The sequence below is a fragment of the Vipera ursinii genome (genome assembly GCF_947247035.1).
Source record: "Vipera ursinii genome assembly, chromosome: 16".
In the NCBI taxonomy this organism is placed as follows: Eukaryota; Metazoa; Chordata; class Lepidosauria; order Squamata; family Viperidae; genus Vipera; species Vipera ursinii.
This window is the reverse complement of record NC_139529.1, coordinates 7,421,702-7,444,673: the sequence shown is the minus strand read 5'-3', so window position 1 is coordinate 7,444,673 and position 22,972 is coordinate 7,421,702. Positions and strand designations below refer to the sequence as shown.

The 22,972-nt window shown below is 43.9% G+C and overlaps 1 protein-coding gene across 5 annotated transcripts in view; it reads right to left on the bottom strand.

Moving 5' to 3' along the window:
• The window catches only part of MVB12B (multivesicular body subunit 12B), a 51,333-nt gene extending 28,561 nt beyond the window's left edge, over nucleotides 1-22,772 (bottom strand). For 3 of the 5 annotated variants that reach the window (XM_083375184.1, XM_083375185.1, XM_083375183.1), the window contains exons 1-7: nucleotides 22,413-22,567; nucleotides 18,747-18,869; nucleotides 16,392-16,499; nucleotides 13,601-13,697; nucleotides 12,771-12,900; nucleotides 12,078-12,200; nucleotides 7,514-7,611 (exon numbers count right to left, since the gene is read on the bottom strand). In XM_083375184.1, the coding sequence (XP_083231310.1) occupies nucleotides 7,514-7,611; nucleotides 12,078-12,200; nucleotides 12,771-12,900; nucleotides 13,601-13,697; nucleotides 16,392-16,499; nucleotides 18,747-18,869; nucleotides 22,413-22,481 (748 nt within the window). In that variant the 5' untranslated portion in view covers nucleotides 22,482-22,567. Of the gene's footprint in view, nucleotides 1-7,513; nucleotides 7,612-12,077; nucleotides 12,201-12,770; nucleotides 12,901-13,600; nucleotides 13,698-16,391; nucleotides 16,500-18,746; nucleotides 20,148-20,269; nucleotides 21,190-22,412; nucleotides 22,568-22,632 lie in introns of those variants that run through there. The other 2 variants (XM_083375186.1, XM_083375187.1) reach the window with 2 other exon arrangements.
• Between the last annotated feature and the right edge of the window lie 200 nt (nucleotides 22,773-22,972).

The window sequence follows — 22,972 nt, the reverse complement described above, 5'->3', positions numbered from 1 at the left end:
CACACCATATGCAGAAACATTTCACTGGACAGGTAACCACTTCACCAAAGAAGATTTTGGACAGGTCCAGCAACAAAGCAGGTGGTTTTTTTTTTTTTACAAAAAGGCCTGTTCAGTTATGAAAATGCTGGATGGGTGCTGAAAAGGATGCCAGCAGAAGGACTGCACCTGTCACAAGCCTTGTCCTTCTGATCTAGAAAGATAAAGCCACATTAAAACACAACTTCACGCCTCTTTCCAGTTATTTCAAGAAAATCCTCCTTGACAAGGGGAAAAACCAGCAGATTTGTTTTCATTTGTGCCACAAGCAGTATCAACCCAAGACGTGTGAACGTTTCCTCTGCATATTTAACTCAGCGTACAAATTAGGTACCCTATTATTTTTCAGCAGTTTTTTTTTAAATCTTCCTTTATCCTTCTTTTTTAAAAAGCATTAGTGACACCATCAGGAACAAAACCTTCCTACCTTCCTAGAAGAAGACAAAAAGCAAACAGGAAAGGAAGAAGACACAAGTTCTCTGTTACAAACCACGCCAAATGTTGGCCAACGTAACGGAAGAGATTAAATTCCGCTTCTCGGAGTATGAGTGAGCACGTGTGTGCTTTAACACACCATAAAACCATGCGATAAGGCCCTATAAAAACTTGTTTTAATTTTACTCTGAACTCCCATCAAGCACATCGTATACAAGCCTTGAAAAAAAGAGGGGTGGGGGAAGAGAATTGTGTGAAAAGTAATTTTGCATAATCAGGACATGCCATCTGGAACAATTAAATGATTTCTATAGAACTATGAGGATCAGTCATATCTGCTTATTAAAGATCAGAAATTATACAAGTCATAAATCCTCGAAAAAACTACATGTGCTCTCGCCTGTCAACGCTGTTTTAACTTCAGATGCTGAAGAATGCACGATTAAGGCTGAGAAAAAAAAGAGATTAATATATGCAAATTACATTGAGCATTTAAAATCCCCAGCAACTGTCTCGGGTTTTTCCTGTCCTTATTGCTGCATTTATGTTTTATTCATCCTTTCGCGCAACTCACCTGTCATTTCATAAGCTATAATATTATGGGGGTATTATTAAACAGCATAAAGCCCCTGTTTTAATTGGAAAGCTTCATTGCATTTTCCAATTATTTGGACTAAATTAAAAGCAGATGTACATAGTTTAATAAGGAGTCTAATATCAGTTCCGGGAAATCAAAATTCACGGGCACTGTGGCATTGCAATACTTTTACAAAGTGTACATTTTGAAGGAGATTCTTGGCACGTTACCCCTCCCCCCCTTCTTTCTTTGGGAAAAAAAATCAGTCCCAGCAATCTGTTAATTGTCATCCTGTTAATAACTGTTTAAATATCCAACTGGCATAGGAACATCCTATTCATAAAAGAACAGAGATAGGAAACAGCTAGCTGAGCAGAAGCAAAGCCACATTCTTAATAAGACATTTTGCTACATCTGGAACATGATATTCACACCGTTGGGGATAGTTAACCAAGCACGGAATTGCAGATTGGGGGTGAAGAAAGAACTTTATTCCAGAATTGTTCAGTTGGGTTGAACTATTTCCTTCTCCCATGCAAACAAAAGCATTGTAGTTTTTTTTTTTAGAACTCTTAGGCTCCATATAAAAATCTTTAGTCCTGTACAAATTATACACGATCTGAGAGCTACTTAGATACTGAGTCAAGCGGCCACATAAAACAATTGAATATATACATTAAAGGAAAATATTTGTAGCTCAGAGTTGAAAGGAGGGGTCCTTGATGCTCTCTGAGCATGGTTGTTTTCTTGCAGACGTTTCATTATCAAGCTAAGTAACATCATCAGTGCTAGAAGGGTTTGTGGAGAGAAGAGGAAGGACAGGAAAGAAGGATGGATGGATGGAAGGAAGGAAGGAAGGAAGGAAGGAAGGAAGGAAGGAAGGAAGGAAGGAAGGAAGGGACATCACTGATGTTACCTAGTTTGGTAATGAAACATCTGCAAGAAAACCACCAAGCTCAGAGAGCAACAAGGACCCCTCATTTCAACCCTGAACTATAAATATTTTCCTTTAATATATATATTCAGTTGCTTTATGCGGTGACTTGACTTGGCATCTAAGTAGCTCTCAGATTGTGCCTATCTTATACTAAAGATTATTATATGGACCCTAAGAGTTGTAAAAAAAAAAAAGGCCTACAATGCTTCATCGTTTGTTTGCGTGGGAGAAGAAAATAGTTCAACCCAACTGATCAATTCTGGAATAAAGTGCTTTCTTCACTCCCAAGTTCTTTTGCTTGGCTCCGTGACAATCCTCCCAGTCTTCTCCCAAGACTTGACCACCAAGACATCGCTGATCCACGCTACGAGTTCTTGAGGCTCATAAAAACTCCAGTTCTTTTGCTTTGTCTCATGAAAACCCACTCAGTCTTTTCCTAAGAACGAGAAGAATCTGCTAGGAGAAGACAACAGACATTACTAATCAACACTAAGACTTCCTGAGGCTAATAAAGACCTCCATCCTAGTTTGCCCTCAATAAAATCCCCACAAAGCCTTCAAATATGGCTAGAATGGGATTACAAAGCGGCAGGGATGTGGTGAATCAAGGAGTTCAGCAACAAACATCGCAACCTTATAATAAGAAGGCAAAAACTATCTTCCTCGGCGAAGCTAAAGGGAGTTATTTTGCAGCAAATTAAAACAACGGCACTCTTCCCTGCTCCAAAATTATCGATGTTAATAAAGGTAGTTTACTGGGCCGTGTGAACTATTTAATTATCTTTGAAAAGTGAATGGTGTGTGAGGGGTGGATAATGAATCAAAACAATAGTTTTGGGATGAAAAGACGACTAAGCGTTGATTAAATTGTCTTTCCCATCGAAGGCAGATAAAAGATTTATTATAAAAAAAAACCAGAGGCAATTGAAGTCCACATAATATCGTGGCAGGAAGCATATGGCTGTTTGGGGGGGGGGCGGCCAACACAAGAAGAAAAAAAATTGCACAATAGGGATGGAAAGAGAATCAAGGAATTTTGGCATTCTCTCTTTTCAAGGGAAGCAGTTTTGCCCACCAGCCCATTCAGAGTGCCATCTTAGCTCATTAATCAATGCCAACGTATTTCTATAGACTCAAGAGTTGGAAAAAGCTATTGCTCGAAACATCAGTTGGATGTTGGGTTTTCCATGCCAAGGGCTATCTTGGAATTTGGGCCTTACTTTTTTTTTAAATTAATGTTTAGCCTGGTCACTATTTTCCAAAGTTTGAGTTGCACACTTACGTCATGAATGAAAGACATATAAAAATGCCAGCTACTTCAGAAGAGCAACAAAGATGATCAGGGGACTACAGATGTTTCATGACCCAGCTAGGTAATATCATCAGTGCTAGAAGGAACTGTATATAAACAGAGAGTAAGCGCTCACGCCTTTGATATTACCTAGTTAAGTCATGAAATGTCTGCAAGAAAATCACCAAACTCAGAGAGCACCAAGGACCCCACAGTCCTCCTCCTCTCTGTACATCCCACTCCCTTGTGGCACTGATGATATTACCTAGTGGGGTAATGAAACGTCTGCAAGAAAACAACCAAGCTCAGACAGCACCAAGGACTCCACATCTTCTACCTGCTCCTAATCTTGGCACTGAGAAACCCAGAAAATATGATCTGCATAAATTGAAGAATGTCACCATACGTACCTATCTAGTTTGATGACTAGCCAAGCACATCGGAGAGAAACAGCTCTGGAAATCAGATACAAGCAACAGCTTGCTTATCTGATGAAATCAACACTTGCTACCATTTTATTATGCAAGATTCCACCGCGGCTTCTACAAATACAAAGACACTAAATCTCCCTCAGCTGAATATCGAAGTCAGCTTTGTGATAGAAGTGGACAGAAGCTTCTTTATTGTTTTCCTGCACTATTGATTACATTTACAAGCTTTAGCTTAGCTCCCTTCTTGATTTAGTCAATGATCCCAACCAACCAGGAATCCGAGGTGTCTTGCATTGGGAAGGAAGGGTGATTCCTGGTATAATTTAGAATCTGAATTGCGCTGGAATCTGAGAGTCCAGGAATGAAGGAAAGAACTGAGCCAACGAGAAGAAGAGAAAAGATGAATTGGGCAGCGTTGCCAAAACCTCTCGCGACAAACAAAGGAGAGTTTCAACTCAGCTCCGGTAACGTACGATTTGTCCATAAGTCATACCAAAGCCTCTTGCGGATAGATGAAACATTTTGCAACCCAAGCAGCTTCTGCATTTCCAGCCAAAGTATTTTCTCTTTTGTTTTGGCGTTTTGGAAGCCAAACCAACTTATCTCCCTCCGGGAGCCATTAACATATTGTCTTGGAACACGCTGTTTATTAACTTCACCCCAAAAGCTGCCAAGGTATTAAAAAGCTCATCCGTTTAGTCTGAAACTTTTGATGGAATATCTGCACTCTTCATACTGACATTTCTATAAAGGGTAATTTAGTAGCACAACAATGCAAGATCTACCGAAGTACTGTAAATAAGGCAGGGAAAAGTAAGCATAAGGATGTTTCAAATTAAGGACGAATCTCATAGTTTATTTTCTCATGCTTAATTTGAGAGAGACTGATTTGATAAACCCACAAGACTATGCCAAGGAAATTTAGATATTTTCTACTTTCCACTGATATCAAGGGGAAGGGATACCCAATGCCTACATTTGTGCCCACTAAAATAAACTTGATTTAATTCTCAATAAATCTTGTCGATTATGTAGCATGCTTATAAATGATGGTTGATAATATTAAAATGTCTTATGATTTTCCCCATCCCTTATTTAATAATAAACAGGAATGGACAGAACACAATTCTGTTTTCATCATCTTTTGGAATAAGAAATCTGTTCTGTTCTCTTTCAACCAGCACATCCCACTTTTTATTTACACCTTCAATATGAATAACACTCTTTAAAAACCCTTTGTTATTTAAAAAAAAAGATTTTTTAAAAAGACTATTTTAAAAAAAGAAAGATTGTTCTTGAATGATGAGAATGATCCGTAGAATTCAAATATTTGGATCACACAGTGGGATGCTAGAAAGGGTGAAGCTTTGAGATGATCATTAAAGAAAGATTCAACCTGGAACTAAGGAGAAATTCCCTGGCAGTGGAGAACAGTTAAACAGTGGAACTCCTTGCCTCCAGAAGTTGTGGGTGCTCCATCACGGGAGGCTTTTAAGAAGAGACGGGACAGCCATTTGTCTGGAAAGGGTATAAGGTTTCCTGTTTGAGCAGGGGTTGGACTAGAAGACCTCCAAGGTCCCTTCCAGCTCTGATTCCATGACTATGTCCCTCTTACCCAGGGGTCTTCAAACTTGGCCCTTGTATGATTTGTGGACTTCAACTCCCAGAATTCCTCAGCCAGCATGCCTAGCTCAGTAATTCTGGGAGTTGAAGTCCACAAGTCATAAAAGGGCCAAGTTTGAAGACCCTTGCTCTTACCAGTCAGGCTGGAAGCACATGCTCTTTCCATCAAAAATTACTATTTTAGAAGGCAGAAGAATTCTCTATCAAACACGAGAATTCTAAACCTTGACGTCGATCATGAAAGAACTGATATGAAGGGATAATTAGAGGGATCTAGGATCATGGAATATTATAATCCAGTAAAAACCACTGGGCAATGGAAAACATTTCAATTCAGTCACCATATGATTTTATTTCTTTATAAAGCTGCTAAGTTGACTATTTTACAATCCTAGAGCTCACAACAAAGCCAAAAAGACAAAATGGTAAGCAACCATTCATTCATTATAAATTTAAAGCACTCTCTATATTTCCAAAATCTCCAGATGTGTCTGTTTAAGACACCCCCACAAGAACAAGATGGCATATAATAAGGGCGAGAAAAACGATTTATCCTTGAAAGGAAGATGTGTGTGTGTGTGTGTGTGTGTGTGTGTGTGTGTGTGTGTGTGTGTAGTACTTGCACATTATCGGACTTTGACAAAATCATGGAAAAGCTCAAAGGCAAAAGATGATTTAAAAATCCCTGAGGAACGTAAACATATATATATATTTATTAATCAACTCAAGTTTTAAGTTGATTAATCTACCAATTACACTGATGAAAGGGCCACCTCTGTCCCGTCCTGTAACGAAGGCAAAATTTAAGGGTCATTTCTCTTGCAAAGGAAATAAAGATGCTATAAATGCCAGGTTCGCTTTAATAATACATGCTGCGCGCTGAGCCCAACATCTGCAAAAATGGAAAGCAGAAACACACACACACACACACACACACACGCAGCCACACATCTTGACACCTCGGTGCTGCAGCTTATTGTTCCTTAAGTGACGGAAGGTTTAATCAAGGAAACACGCAATCCATCACTTGAAACGAGGCAGACTGTGTGGGTCTGACAGCCTGCACATGGCTTTATACAGTGGGAAAACCTCGCCACCTGTCAGCCACTAACCTTTTACACCAGGATCCAAGATACAAGCTTTGTCCCCCTTCCCCTCCCTCTCCCCTTTATTTCAGCACCGTCCCCTGTTATTGGCAGGGACAGACGGTGAAGAACGAGGGCTGTTTATGCGTCGCCGTGGAGAATTTATGCCCCCTTAAAAGTGACTTATTCCTCCTTCCGACTTCTGTTATTACAAGCCATCTACTTCTCCTTCTGCTTCGTGAAGTTCTGTTCTTATCAGAAGAACAGAGTTGGAAGGGACCTTGGAGGTCTTCTAGCCCAACCCCCTGCTTGGGTCCTTGGGTAAAAATTATTCCTGCCCTCTGCTCTTCCTTCTCTCTAGTCGCCCGTGTGGGTCTGACCTTCTGACTCAACACCACCCTTCAGAAGAAGTCATGAGAGGTATGGATGGAGGAGTTCTTTCTCACGAACTCTACGATCACCAGGTCAGAAGATTATTGGATCTTCTTGAGAACCTTGTCCTCTTCTCTCAACATCCCGTCACGTGGTCAGGAACCCAGTCTGAGGATGGACTGCTGTTGAGAAGGACTACTTAACTGACCACCTGACCAACGTGAGGCTTCAGAAGCACCACTCCTCTTTGCGGTGTGGGCACGCCATCTTTCCCCCATTGCCTGCAGAAGTGTTACAGGTCATCCTCAACTTACAACAATTTATCTAGTGAATGTTCGAAGCTACGACGGCACTGGAAAAAGGCGACTTGTGACTATTTTTTCACAATTGCAAGCGTTGCAACGTCCCCTGATCAAAATCCAGACGCCTGGCAACTGACTCATATTTATGACGGTGGCAGGGAGGTGTGACTTCCCTATGCTGGACCTTCTGATCAGCAAAGTCAATGGGGAAGGCAGCTTCACTTAACAACCCGTGTTACTAACGTAACAACTGCAGTGATACAGTTAACAAAGGTGACAAGGAAGGTCATTAAAAAAGAGAGCAAAACTTGCTTAATGACCGTCTTGCTTAGCCACTGAATTTGGGGGCTCGATTTGGCAAATGTAACTATTGTTGCTGTGAAGGGAGCGTCTCTAGGAAGCAAGGAGATCTGTCACTTACCTGAAATGGCATATAAATTGGAGTGCTGATACTCAAAATCTGGCCGAGTGCCGTGGCCTTTCCCTCGAAAGCTGGCAGGAAGCGTCAACGATATATGTCTAAAGAGAAGGGGCAAAAGAGCACACGTGACCTTCAAGAACAACGATCCCAAATTAAGGAGACAAGGATGCTCGTGATGGAGAATGGCTTCGACAGATCGTCTTGCCCAGCTGGGTGACCTTGGGCCAGTCACTCTCCCTCAGCCCTAGGAAGGAGACAATGGCAAACCGCTTCTGAAAAACCTTGCCAAAAAAACTGCAGGGACCAGCCCAGAACTGGACACAACTAAATGGAAGAAAAAACAACAACCCAGTGGATCAATCAGCAGGGGATACTGAGTTCTCGTCCCACCTTTAGCCACAAAAACCTGGGCCGGTCCCTCAATCCAAAGCACCTCACAGGTTTGTTGTTGTTAAAGTAAGAGGAGGAAGTGTTGGATATGTTTGCCACCTTAAATTATTTGCAAAAATAATAAAGGCGGGATACAAACAAACAAGCAAACGATCTTAAATCTGTCCTAATTGCCGGCATGAATTGATTTTATACAAATACAAGCAGGAGCCAGATACGGATCCTAAACTTATTACTGCTGCCAGCTACGTCTCCTGCTGGCATATCTTAAAAAGGCACATTTTATAATCATTTTAAGACTATAAAGAGGGAGCTTTTCCTTCCCCTCTTGTACGCGTGCCACTCAGAAACCCCACACAACCTAATTTATTGGGAGGCAAAAAGATTAATATAACCCCTGTTAAACGCCAACAGCTTGGCAGCATATGGCAAATCAATGACTACTTTCAATTTCGAAAGCCATATTCACACATGCGCATTTAATAAATAAATAATAAACAAACAAACCAGCTCCTGGACCAAAGTGGAGAAGAGGGAAGGGAGAAAGAAATGGCGAGCAAGAGGGAAGAACAACTGGGGAACAATAACACAGCTGAGATGAATGGAGGCCGCTAGAATCTGGAATATAATTAATCATCATTTCAAGCAGCAAGGAGCCATATTGACACGGGCCTTGCATTTAAATATGTAATTAGGGTGACGTTCTTCATCAAATTTTTATATATATATATGTGTGTGTGAATATATGTGTGTGTGTGAATATATGTGTGTGTGTGTATATATATGTGTATGTATATATATATGTGTGTGTGTGTGTGTGTGTGTGTGTGTGTGTGTGTGTGTGTGTGTGTGTGTTTTAGTAGATTTTCACGGGTACAGGTATGTAGGTCTTGGCGTATTCGGGTCTTTTCCCGTGTAAGATTGAGGGTGTCTTGGCGATGTTTCAACGAGGTCCCATAAATATATGGGGGAGAAACTAGAAAAATCTTCCAGTTCAAGCCGTCTCTAAATATGACGACTAATTTCGAGACGGTTCAGCTAAATTTTCTGGAGAAAGTTTATCTCCGAAATTATTCAGCACTTAAGTGGGGGAATAAAACTGGCAGATAAAGACAAGTGAAGCCCCAAATTGCATCATTTCAGAGGTCAAGATCTTGAGTCCTGCTCAACTCTAGCGAGGTCCAAGCTGGGGAAAAGTAACCTAAATCTTGCATTGACGAGATTTTGATTTAACAGACTACTAAGACAGAAATGAAAACAGATCATCTGGCTGATTCAACTGGCAAGCAAAATTCTTTTGATTCCACCCCCCCACACACACCAGCTTTTCATTATATTTGGTCTGAACTCTCTGCTCTCAACTGCTAGTTTTCTATTATTATTATTAGTAACAGTGGTAACAGTAGTTGTACACTATTAGTAACACTGTTTAAAAAGTTTCCATCACTTAGGGGAATGCCTTCTGTCATCACCCTGTCTTTAGACATATGAAAGCTTTTTAGTTTGGTGATTTATTACTAGGATTCTACTTTTCTCCTGTCTTTTATTTATATTTCCATTTGTAGATGATAGATAGACAGACAGATAAATACATACATAGATAGATAGATAGATAGATAGATAGATAGATAGATAGATAGATAGATAGACAGACAGATAGACAGACAGACACAGATACTGGTAGATTGATGGATACAGGTGGATAGAATAATGGAGAAATTTATTACTATAATTCTGTTTTTATTTTTTTATATTTGTATTTGGATGGGTAGATATATAGGCAGATAGATAGATATAGACAGAATGAAGAATGATATAAACATATAGCTAGACAGAGCCAATCAATTCCAGAAAATAACAGTACAATAGTATATGACCAACCTAATTTTATCCCTTTTTTGTGGCAGTCATTGAGTGAATCACTAGGGGCTGGTTCTGCCAAAAACATGCTGGTTTTCCACAAAAAAACCTCACCACTGAGGTAAAATGTGGTCATGTGACCCTGTAATTGTGGGCTCGTTAACGAGCGCCTGACATGCAGTCATGTGACTGTAGGGGGGGAAGGGAGGGGTGGCAGCTATTGGATCATAATTACCTCAGGGAGGTCCGTCAGAATTCTGAACAGTTGCTAAGCAACAGGCCACAAGTTGAGAACTATCTGTATTTTTAACCCCTCCCTGGACGTATCATTAATTAAATCTGGCCTTCATCTTAAGAGCTTTCTGAATATGTGTGTGTGTGTGTGTGTGTGTGTGTGTGTGTGTGTATGTGTGTGTGTATATATGTATGTATGTATACACACACACACACACACACACATTAATAGAGCTTTCTGAATTTCTTGCTGCATTTGAGGCACCGAAAGAGGATGGGGCAGCGGGGGGGGTGGGGTTTAAACAAACAAGCAAACAAAAAAAGCAGATATTTAAAAAATAAAATAAAATAAAATAAAAAAAGGAAAAAGGCAATGCCTTTTAATGAGGAACAATAAAAAGCCAGTCTCTCTGGAGCCATAATTAGAGGAAATTAATTGAAGTTGTGTTTTGACACCGTCGCCGAATGCGCCGCGGCAATGCGTGACACGTTCGCCACTCTGCCCACTGCGCGCTGCTGCCTGACGGGGAGCGGGAGTGGGGGGGGCAGAGGACTCCCCCCCTCCCTGCCACTTGCAACGTGCGTGGGTTTGGCAGCCGGGCTTATTCCCTCCTGTCCCTACTCCGGCGAGTAGGCAAACTTAGCCCTGAAAAGAGATTAACAATTAATTACTAGGACTTGAAGAGAATCTCTAATGCTGGAAGACTCGGGGGTGGGGGGGAAAGGGGGAGGCAGGGAGAGGGAGCTCATTAATATGGGCAAATGCCAATTAATTCTCCCCACCAACGGCGGAGAAAGAGAGTAACACGTCCCCTTTCCCCGTCAGCATTCAAATGACAGCACAGGAAGGGGGTTTAATGTAAGAGGAAGAAGAGAAACGGGGTGTCTCTATATGGGTGGGTTCGTGTGGGTGTGTGTACACGCGTGTGTTCCCCTCTCCCTTCCATATATTGGGGTGTGGAGGGGGGAAGCAAGCCTCGGAGACCAGGGCAAAGGGATGACAAAAGGGTTTCCCGCAGCTTCTTCTCGCTTCTGGACAAAATGGCAGCTGCCCGATCTTTGGGTTCTGCTGCTCGACTACAATTCGGTGTGAGCGGAATACCAATGTCGGAGGGAAGCCCAACCGGCTTCTCTTCTCCTGCCGGTACATCGTTCACCCTCATCTCTCCTGCTTAAGAGCTGAAGAATGAGGGTGGTGGGGTGGAGGAAGGGAAGGTGGATGGAGGAGATGGAGGAGGACGAGAAGAAGAGAAAGAGAGGAAGAATGGTGGAGAAGAGAAGGGGGGGAGGAGGAGAAGGAGGAGAAGGAAGGAAGGAAGGAGAAAGAAAGAAAGAAAGAAAGAAAGAAAGAAAGAAAGAAAGAAAGAAAGAAAGAAAGAAAGAAAGAAAGAAAGAAAAAAAGAAAGAAAGGAAGGAAGGAAGGAAGGAAGGAAGGAAGGAAGGAAGGAAGAAGAGAGAGAGAAAGAAAGAAAGAAAGAAAGAAAGAAAGAAAGAAAGAAAGAAAGAAAGAAAGGGGGGAGGAGAAATAATAAGAAGAAATAAGGAGAAAAACAAATAAGAGGAGACAAAGAAGAAGGAAGAGTAGATAAGGAGAAGATAAGGAGAAGATAAAGAGAGGAGGAGAAAAAAAGAGAAAGAGGATATCTGTCATAGTAACAGGACCCCCCAAAACCTTTCTCCATGTTAGGTAGGAGAAGGTGTCACCTCTTTCCCACTTCCTAGCCTGCTTGTCATTGATTGATGCTGCCCATTCAAAAAAAAATAAAATCAAGTATAACGCCATAGCTGTTACTAGAGCTGAGAAAGGAACACGAATACAGACACAGATGGGTGATAAAATAGGTTAGACATAGGAGCGTAAGATGTTGTGAGGGGAAAAATAAATAAAATTTTGAAACTGGGTGTTTTTGAATTTAGGAATTTAGTCTGGAAACTTCAAAGTGGCCATGGATAGCAGCCAAGCAGGGGATTATGCTTGAAAAATTTCTTTCTTTTTCAGTCCTGGCTTGAAAAGATTGTTGGCTTATGTTCATCCGGAAACCATCGTTGGCAAGGAAGGATGAAAAGCCCACATATTCACCTGGGAAGGTTGGCAGCTGGTGTGGTGGCTGGTGCTTGTGGAGAAGGTGTGGTAGGCTGAGATGATTCATGATTTCGAGGGACTTTCCCCATCCGGTACCAGATGCCCATGTTGTTCAATTCCCTTTTCATCAAAGAGAGAAAACAGTAAGATTCCTTCAACAGAGAACATAAAATAAAGTAATAGGTTCAAAGGGACCTTAGAGGTCTTCTAATCCAACCTTCTGCTCAAGCATTTGAGACAAATAACATTTGAGACAAATGGTTGTCCAATCTCCTCTTGGGAACCTCCAGTGTTGGAGCATTCACAACTTCTGGAGGCAAGTCGTTCCACTGATTAATCGTTCTCACTGTCAGGAAATTCCTCCTTAGTTCTAGGTTGTTTCTCTCCTTGATGGGTTTCCATCCGTTGCTTCTTCTCCTGCCTTCAGGCGCTTTGGAGAATAGGTGGACCCTCCCCTTCTTTGTGGCAGCCCCTCAAATACTGGAACCCTGCTATCATGTCACCCCTAGTCCTTCTGTTTGTTACACTAAACATACCTAGTTCCCTCAATCATTCATCATATGGCTTATTGAGTTGGAAGAAGACCCCTAGAGCTGGTTTAGAAATGAGACAGAGGTCCCATTGGAGAGGAAATTGGTCATCTGAAAAAAGTCAAGTGAAAAGTCCTGAAAAACCAAAACACCTCCATACCCGATATACGTATATTGTTGAGGAGTTTGTTTGCCTCGGCCCAGTATGCGGATATCACAAATGGCGGCCTCTGTAGAATCCCGGGGAATAAATTTAATGCACAACCTCTTTTTCCGGAAAGCAGTTTCTTCTGAAAAAGACAATGCGAGTTTAAAAAGCTTACTCTTCTCTTTACAGGTGGTTGAAGGCTTAAAGAGGGGAGGAGAAAGAGACAGACACCAAGAAAGAGAACAATAATTGCATTGAACTTTCCCAGTTTCTCCTTCCCACTCCTCTGGGATCTTTCCATCTCCAAGCCTTCTGGTCAAGTTGTAGAGAACGTCTATCCCTGGATCATGCAGAGACATGAATATCTGGACCTTTAAAACTTGGTTGACCTTCTGCCGAAGGGAAATGCAAATGGTGGACTTAGTATGCGGTGTCAATCCTTAAGAAAAATGCTCTTAGGGAGGAGAGGGCAAGATTACAAGTCTTGGACATCCAGCTACATTGGGTGAAGCTCACATTGGTTCCTTGTTATGTGTAAAGGGAATTTCATCCAGAACTTCTCAGAAGGTACCAATCCTGATGGCAGAATGTTGACCAAGATGTATCTATAGTTCAGGATTATTTTTTTAGCTTTTTTCCCCACCTAGAACCCCAGTCTTTAACCTCCTCCCTTGTCTTCTCTCGTCTAGTCTGGATTTTGATGTGTTGATCTTCAACTGAAACCCAACAATAGGGATGCAGATAGGATTCAACTCAATCCATAGCTGGTGCATCACAGAATCCTCTGCCTGGCTGAATCTAGATAGGACCTGATCACAGTAAAGGCTACCAACTCTACTTACGTGTATCCATAGTTTCCTGAATTGGGATGAAGCCGACGGGCAAAGTATCTTTTATGTCTATGAGCTTCATATCAACCAAGACATTACCTAAGTGACTCTGTTGGAAGAAAGGCAGAAGACTCAATGGCCGCCAAATACTGGAGGATTCGGCAAAAGCTAAACCACCCCAATAAACAGAAACTACATTCCCGCAAGACCATTAATCTGATGGCTCCATCCAGTCAACAACATTATTGTACAAACACAGTCCATGTATCCAGACTTTCTCACAAACTACCCCTGCTCATCTGAGCTTCCGTTCAAGTTGGGGGGGCTGGATCAAGAGGCATGGCTTTGGAAGTCTGAATCTTGGATAAGACAATTATGCGAGTATTGGCAAAGAGACTGGAATGATCAGAAACATACCTTCATTCATTCATTCAATCAATCAATCAATCAATCAAATCTGTATTGAGGTTATAGACCAGCATAAATCAAGACTGTGACATTTGCTTAAAACGCCCGTATTTGGGAGATGCTGACGACAAACTACCAAATTCTACAATGACACAAGCCCATGTTGAACACTAGCGATGGCCGTGAAATTTAGTAAAACTAAGCAAATTGATTAGGCAACTGATGGGGAAAAAAGGGAAACTCCCAGAGTAGAGCATGTCTGTCTGTCTGTCTTAGGGTTGAACTGTGGGGTGTTCTCTGAGCTGCCTTTCACTACTATGCTAGACAGCATCGTTGGAAGAAAGTTCACCCTCACATGCACTCAGCCTGGTCCTGAAATGTCTAGAACAGGGATGGCGAACCTTTTAGAGACCGAGTGCCCAAACTGCAACCCAAAACCCACTTATTTACCGCTGGGTGCCAGGTGGGCGTGGCCTACTGGGTAGGTGAGGCTGTGGTGTTCATGGAAGATAAGGTGGGTGTGGTCACCTCAATGTCGCTCGTGGGGAGGGACACCTGTGGGGGGCAGCTGGTTGAAGAGGGACAGTTGCCACCTCCAAACCATGGTGCGGGTGCCCACAGGGAGGGCTCTGAGTGCCGCCTCTGGCACCCGTGCCATAGGTTCACCACTACTGGTCTAGAAGATAGCTCAAGAGAACATGAAGAGAACATTTCTTTAGCTATCGTCCCAACGGTCCTGTGGACATCTGCAGTTTCGTTCTTGTAACCCTTCAAAAGCCTTTTCTGCTTCAGAACTATGGAGATGTGGATCTACATAAATTCTTCTAAGGTGGGACTGCCTCCCTTCAAGTTCTAAAAGAAGAGAGGGGACCAGAATTGGTGGCAGAGACCAGGTTAGTCCTGCAGTTGGTGGGAAAGAGGTTTGGTTCATCCCTGGTGCTCTTCAGACCCCCTCAGAAGGAACATTTGGAATCCACATCTTTCCAGAGGCTCCCCTTTCCAAAATTACAAAGCGGGGAAACAGCTCCAGTTTTGTGAAAGCACAACCTCAGGGGGGGGGAAAAATACACAGACAGGGAAGATTCTTATCTGAGCAGAAAAGGCATGCATCCAGTTTGCTAATCAGCTTCATTTTTGAAGCTTGGCCTAAGAAAAGTCCAGAAAGCAAAGCAAAATGGCGGGGGGGGGGGAAACAACAACAACGGGGGAAAAAGAGGCGATCCTCCAGGCCAAGTTGGAACAAGGAACCCTGATTTGAATCCAAGCAAACGTCGTTCCTTATTAATTAAGGGCTGGAGAAGAAACCACGTTCTACAGCAAAGCTTTTATGCTCACATTTCATAAACATTTCCCTCAGAAAGCGTATCTGGGATCTCCCTTGTTTTGACAGTCATACAAGTAGAGGCCCATCATCCTGTGTCAGCAAGACCCTTCTGGAAACATGTTTCGCTTGGGGGCGACTGGAAGGAGAGAAATGGATTTTGCATCCTGCAAAATCAAGATGCATTTCCCACCCCACCCCACCCCCAAGAATCTTGGCACAGGGGACCAAAGAGAATTTGAATAATGGGGCACAAACCTGACTAGGAACCAAACTTTTTTTGTGTGCCTGCCTCTGAGTCAGCCTCAACTTCTGGCAACTCACAGACAAGACCATACAGCTTTCTTGGCAACATCTTTTTTTTTTGGGTGGGAGGGGGGCTTCCTAGGACTGAGGGAGGACTCTGCCTCCCCCAGGGAACTTCCATGGCTGAGAGGAGACTAGAACATGGGTCTCTTGGCTGTTGGTCCAGCAACTTTCAACGTTGTCCCATGAAGCCTTCATCATTATACGACTCTGGCTCTTTGGATGAGAGACAGGGACCAGCCCAAAGTCAGGCAGCTGGCTTTGGTGTCTACAGCAAGAGCAGAACTCACGGTCTCCTGGCTTCTAATCCAAGCTCAGGGTCTTCTGTTTCCTGGCCTCCTGCTTCTTACGGTGTCCTGGCTCATGGTCTCCTGGCTTCTAATTAACTCATGGTCCTCTGCCTCCTGCTTCTCATGGTCACCTGGCTTCTGATCCACTCATGGTCTCCTGGCTAATGATCTCCTAATCCAAGCTCAGTGTCTCCTGATTTCTAATTCAAATTCATGAGCTCCTGACTTCTAACTACAAACTCACACTCTCCCGGTTTTAATCCAGGGCCTTAACCATGAATCCAAACTGGCTCTTTAGGAACCAGTTATACTGATAGTTAATGCACAAAACGCCCTTTCCTTCAACCTTCCCACTACCTTAACTCCAAAAAGCAGTTGGACTTAAGAGCTTCATCACTGTGGAAGAACTCAAAACATGTTCTTTTTGATCCTACTTCAACCCCTCCATAGTTACACCAAAAAAAGCAAGTGAACTTACATTCTCTTTGGAAAAAGTCCGTGTGAAGCACAAATATCGTGTGACCTTGGATTTGAACAAGCCGTCCTTCCAAAGATCAGCATCTAGGCCATCCGCAGTTTGTGCAACCTGGGGAAAAAAATGAAAGAGAAGGGCCAGGTCATCCGTCCGTCCGTCCGTCCGTCCGTCCATCCATCCATCCATCCATCCATCCATCCATCCATCCATCCATCCATCCATCTATCTATCTATCTATCTATCTATCTATCTATCTATCTATCTATCTATCTATCTATCATAAAATCTGTTCTTGCTGGTAAATTTTAATTTCCTTTATAATGTTTTCTGCCTGGAAAGATAAGCACAAAACCCTGAAAAAGATGAAATTCTGTGTTATCAAATATTGTACTGTTTCGGGGCAGACTTAAGAACCTTGGTATGCCATTGTTTTTCAACGTTGCTTATAACGGCAAGCCAATAAACCCAGCACTCCTTTTTTTTTAAAAGGGGGGGGGGGAGTTTTAAAAAAAAAGAAACTTCAAAGAGGTGATTTCATCTGGGGTAATTTCCTCCCGGCCTCCAGCATTCTGACGACAAAACGTTTGCCACAAAATGTGCGCAGCAGTGGAATGTCGACAATGCAATTTCAGTTCAATCTCAAAAAAAAAAAAAAAAAGCGGGGGGGGGGGGAGAGAAAGCTTTGGGGGATGTGCCAGAAGTAAAAAGAGAGCTTGCCAGACCTAAATCCTGGGAAATTGAAGCATGAGGGAATCTACTAGGGGGGAAAAACACATCAAAAACAAGGCAGTGAAAACCCTAAGCCTTTCCATCTTGCAAAACAGTTCAAAAGCCAATTTCCGATTCTCATTTTGTGGAAAAACAACAACAACAAAAAGCAAAAACAAAAAAAAACGCCAGCTATCCTTCTTGGAATTTGAAGTAGTGAACTCAGCGTTTCCTTATCAGCCATCAAGTATGAGGAAATACAGTAGCTCCTAATAGAAGGCTCCTGTTTGAGATTCCAGAAAGATCATCTGCAAAATTCTTCTTTTTATTCCACCCCCGGCATTAAAACTTCCAAGTGGCCTCTCCTTTTATTTTGTTTTCCCTAAAAAAACAACAACTTTTTTTTTGATCCTGCAAGTTCTCCAAACATAGCTTAGAAGCTACAACCAGATCGGTCATCTCTGACCATCAGCTTAAATAGGGTCACAGCAGCAAACCTCAAGAAGCTCTCAAAAGCCTGCATTTTTGTAAGCTATGTAGCCAGGGCTCGGGGCAAAAATAACCCCCCAGCGTTAGTGGTTGATTACAAGAACAAACACAGCATTTAAGCCAGGTTTATAGAGTCTGAAGAAACAGCCTGTGGTAAAAAGCAGGGGATAGTATTCAAAATAAAATACGGCATCACCCAAGTAAATTTCCTTACACATAAATTCGATTTTTTTTTAAAGTCGCTAGTCCTCTTGAGGGTGTGAAAACTATCCTCTGACATCTGCCTTGGCAAGAATAACGAATCAACCGAACGGCTTCCCTTTTTACTGAACTCAACAATGTGTATGCACCGTTTTTAATTTCTATTTTCCCCCTTTTTTATTAGAGTGCTTTAATTTTAAAATTGCTTTAGGAAAAATAATAATAAAGAACTGAGCAGCAACTGGGTGTGGAATTATCCGAACAATCACCAAGAACTGCTGAAAGTAGAAGGCAGAGAAAGCTGGATTCAGATATGACCACCCACCAAACCAGGATAAATTCTTGCATGGCTGCTGGAGAACAACTAGCCTGCATTCGCACACAGCGTTAAGTCAGATAGGTTACATCTTCACTTGTCTGGGATACTCACTCCTTACTTTAGCACAGGTGAGACAGACTATGTTTTATTTTATTTATTGATAAAAGAAATGAGGAACAACAACATTGAGAGGGCAAGCCACTAGAATATAACGTGAAAGCAAATCCCGTTCTCTGCTAGCCCTGATGAGGTTACCTAGTTTGGCAACGAAACGTCTGCAAGAACGAGAGAGCAGCAAGGACCCTCTCCTCTTATTTATATATTGCGTGCATATGTTATGTTTATGTGTTATGTTTATCTCACCAATAAAGCAATTTTGGGCGGCTTAGAAAAAAAAATGGTGGTTTATTTGCTTGGGAATTATATGTGCCACAAACCCAGCTCTGATGCTTTGCTAGCCAGGCTTAAAGTTAGCTCCCAGCTCCAGAGAGTTGTGTGTTTTTTTGTTTGTTTAAAAAGAACACCCTGCAACGCACACTGCGTGCCAGCGCAAAGCGATTTGCTTGCGTTGCACACACACGAAGGAGAAAGGAAAGGAGAAGGTATCATCAAGGTGATGGTTGGGTGGACTTCATACTCACCACGTCGTAATTGGTGGGTGCTCTGTTCCGGGAGGCGACGACCCCAACGCCGGTAATGGGGTCCATAGGCAGGTTGGCCAAAGCATTGGTGAGCTCTCTAACCTCTGGCATGGTGGACGGATCCTGGAAAAGGAGAAGAGTGGGGAGGCAGAGACAGGTCAGAATGCAAATTTAGAGGTTGGATGCATCCCAAGAAACTGCCTGAACCAATCGTAGGGGCTGGGACCTTGTCTGCAATGGAAAGAAACATTCTTAAAAATATTTTAAGAATGCTGTTTAACCTCTCCACTCCACCCTTGGTTCCAGGCAAAATAATACCCCCAAGCAGGATAACAATAGCAACAACAACAACAAATGGATTTTCAAGCATCAGGGCAGGCTTTCCATTCCCTGATTTTTTTTTAATTGTCCAGAACTAAAAGAAGAGAAGTATTTTATTTATTTGTTTTGGGGATTGATATGGCTGCCCACTCACCTTTGGGGGCTCTAAGTGGCTTACAAATATACCTGCTCAATTACTTCTACTCCAAATCTCATCTGCTTTTGAGATTTGAAAGTGATTGGGCCAGCAGCCACTGGGAAAAGGATGGAAGCGTGAAGAGCTGAAACTCCTCTGGAGTTCAAGAGGATTTATATTATTCTGGAATCCTTCTAGAGCTCCAGTTCGCCTAGAATTCTAGAGTTTGTTTATATTATTCTGATTTTTTTTTGTTTTTTTTTTTGCTAGAGTTCTAGCTCTTCTGGAATTCTAGAGTTCAGTTATATTGTTTTGGTCCAGGTGGAAGGCTAGATGTAAAATAGATTATTTCTCCCCCACCCAAGACTGGTATTGTTAGCAAACAGGAAAGATGCCGTTTAGCAGTGGCGCACAAATGGAAGCTTTAATCTCTCCCATTCAGCCTTCTGCAGGAAGGAAGGAAGGAAACGTGGTTTCAGGATCCTGGACTGTTTAAAATATTTAGGCCGTCACTGAGCTACTGGCTTTGCAATTCACACCCACCTCTGCCCCTATATATACATTAATGCCCTCCCACAATTTGGTCTGTGCACATAAAAGCATGCCTACGGTCCTAGAAAGGCATCGGGGGATGCCACCCACGAACAACACAATCAAGTAGGACCATTTTTCTTTCTTTTTCTTCGTTTTGCAACACCTTTGGGCTAGCTTCCTTGCCATGGGAGAAGGCTGCATTGTGCCTTGAGGTTTCTTCCCCCAAAGTTACTCGTCTCCATATCTGAAAGGTATGCAAGGATCCCAAGGATTTTTCTGTACGCTGTGGGGCCCTTGGTTCTCTCTGAGCCCGAAAACGTTTCATGACCCAAGGAGGTAACATCATCAGCACTACAAAGTAGTGTGTGAGGTGTGTTCTCTCCCTGCTACTGAAGCACCGATGATGTGACCTAGTTGGGTCATGAAAAGGCTGCAAGAAAACACCAAACTCAGAAAGCAGCAAGGACCCCCCACAGTCCACCTCCTTCTCGCCTCTACAGACCCCAATCCCTCCTAGCGCTGATGATGTTACCTAGTTGGGTCATAAAACATCTGCAAGAGAGCAACTCAGCTCAGGGAGCAGCAAAGACATCGAAGTTCAGCCCTGAACGACAAATACAGGAAGTCCTTGACTTACAACCGTTCTTTTAGCGACCGTTTGAAGTTACAACGGCACTGAAAAAATGACTTGTGACCTTTTTGCACATCGCTGCAACATCCCCAGGATCACACGAATCAAAATTCATAACATATTCACTTCATATTGATGACAGCTGCAATGCCATAAATGCAACTTATGACCGTTGCAAGCTGCACTGCAGTTTTTGGAATATATGCCGTTGAAATTCTGAGGTCTTGTTGCCGTACTACGGAGATAGAAGACTGTACAGGTTACCAGTCGCTGACTTACGGCCACAGTTCAGCCCAAAATTTCTGATGCTAAGCGAGACATTTGTTAAATGAATTTTGCTCCATTTTACAATCTTTGTTGCCACAGTTAAGTGAGTAACACGGTTGCTAAACGAAGCTTGCCTTCCCCACTGACTTTGCTTGTCAGAAGTTTCCAAAAGGCGATCCCATTCTCACTTCACTAAACCACAATGAACAAATTACAATGGCTTAGTTCACACAAGACACTAAACCACCCCCACCTCCTCTCTCCATCAGCTGAAACCTAAGTTAAAGACAGCTTTGTGATATCCTGGATGTCAAGACCTAAGCCAAAGCTGCATATCAGGTATACTTAATTGTTTTTTTTACTGAATACACAAACTGGCTGATTTGTATACATTGCAACTTGCTACACTGGCATTGGTAGTGTTTACTTTCATCACTCTATATTACAATTTAAAGACAACATCCCTGTCACAAACAAGGAAAGTATATTGCAGCTTAGCAGGTTGGCTGAACAAGCCTGTAACTAATTTACAGCCAACATATTGTTTATTTCCAATATAGATCTATTGCTAATTTATCACAAATCTGTCAGTGGGTCACTGCCTTATACTGTAGCCCTTCCTGGCTTCACTTCAGCTTTTCTTGGGGGGAAAAAATGGAACTGTAGCCCTTGTTAACCTAACCAGTAGCATTAAATAACGATAAAAATAAAATAAAACAAACACAGCTAGTAAAGATACTCTGTTCCTGTTGTTGAGTCAGTGTGTCAACACACACAAATGCTTTCAGGGTCTCAAGAGCAACGCTGCATATTTGTAATGCAATTTCTAGGGAATGGGGTGGGGAAAAGCTCTTCCCCACCCCTCTCATTTAAAGGCTCTCTTCCTTATTCAACCCACTGAGACCCCCCCCACACACACACTTTTTCAAACTGGCAGTCTTATGCTAAGCACGGCGACTCCAGAGTTGGGATCCTATGCATGCTCGGAACTAAGAAAGCAGAGAGACGAGAGCAGGGGGGTTCAAACCGGAAGACACCCCACCTAGGTGCCATTCCAGGGGGGAGCTGGCGTGTGTGTGTGTGTGTGTGTGTGTGTGTGTGTGTGTGTGTCTGTGGGCAGCCCAGCCCAGCCAAGCATGCAAGAAACGGGTTATGCGAGGGAACTTCCACACCTTTAAGTGTACAAAGGCCCCTTAATGCAACAAGGCAAAGGGGTCTGCTCCCAAACGCGAGGGCCTTCCAGGCATCCCCCCCAACCCCCCACCCCAAAACAGCATCAGGAAGCTGGCGGGTGAAGAGGCAGGCGTGCCTTCTGTGGGTTGTGGTTGTTGATTGGCTGGCAGAGATTTTTTTTCTCGCCTCGTACTGAAAAAGGAGGGGGGGGCCCGACAAGACAAAGCCAGCCCCTCGTTCTGAATCTTTGCAGGGGTTCCCCCCCTCTCTAGCCCCTGAACAAGGGAGAAAGCCCCCCCCCACTCTTTAAGGAAAGGGGGAAGGAACGGGGAGACTTCCCCCCCCCCCATGTACACTCTGCAACAAGCCCTAACCGCGGCTTGCAAGGCCTACACGCTCCTTTCCCCGGTTTAGAAGTGCGGGGGGGGAGGGAAAGAAGGGTTCCCCTAATGCACCCCAGAAGGTGCATGTGGGGAAAGGGAAGCGGGAGGGGGGCTGGCAGGAGCGCAGGGGGCGCAAGGCCCAGCCCGGGATGGGGGCGCAATGGAGGAGAGGGGGCACCCAGGCCTGGCGGTGGTGGGGGGGGGGTGGGGAGACACTTAACTGTTGCCCGGGGCGTTGCTGCTGGCGGCTGCTGGCGGCTCCCCCGTTTCAGGCAGAAGCAGCTTTTCATTGCCCGGCAGGGCGGGGACCGAAGCGGAGGAGGAGGAGGAGGAGGAGGAGGAAGAGGAGCAGAAGAAGCAGCAGCGGCAGCGGGTGGGAGGGAGGGAGGAAGAGGAGGAAGAGGAGGCCCGGCGGGGCCCGCAGGAGGCGACGGTCCTTACCGGGAGTGCGAGCGCGAGGCCCCCCAGCCCCGGGCAGATCCCAAGCGGAGCAGCCGAGAGCGAGGGCGGAGGAAAGCGGCGGCCCAGGCCAGCTGACACCGCCTCCCACCCAGCCGGGCGCCGCTCCGACGAGCCGCCGCCGCCGCGCTCGCTAGAGCACAGAGCCCCCTGCCTCCCGGAGCCCGCACTGCCGCCGCCGCCGCCGCCTCCCCGCCGCCGCCCACCGGCCCCGGGCAGAAGCGGCGCGGCCAGCCCCAGCTCCTCCGGCCGGCCGGCCTCCCCCCCCACCGCCGGGCCCATCCGCCGGGCCGGGAGCGGGAGCCCCCGGGAGGGGAGGGGA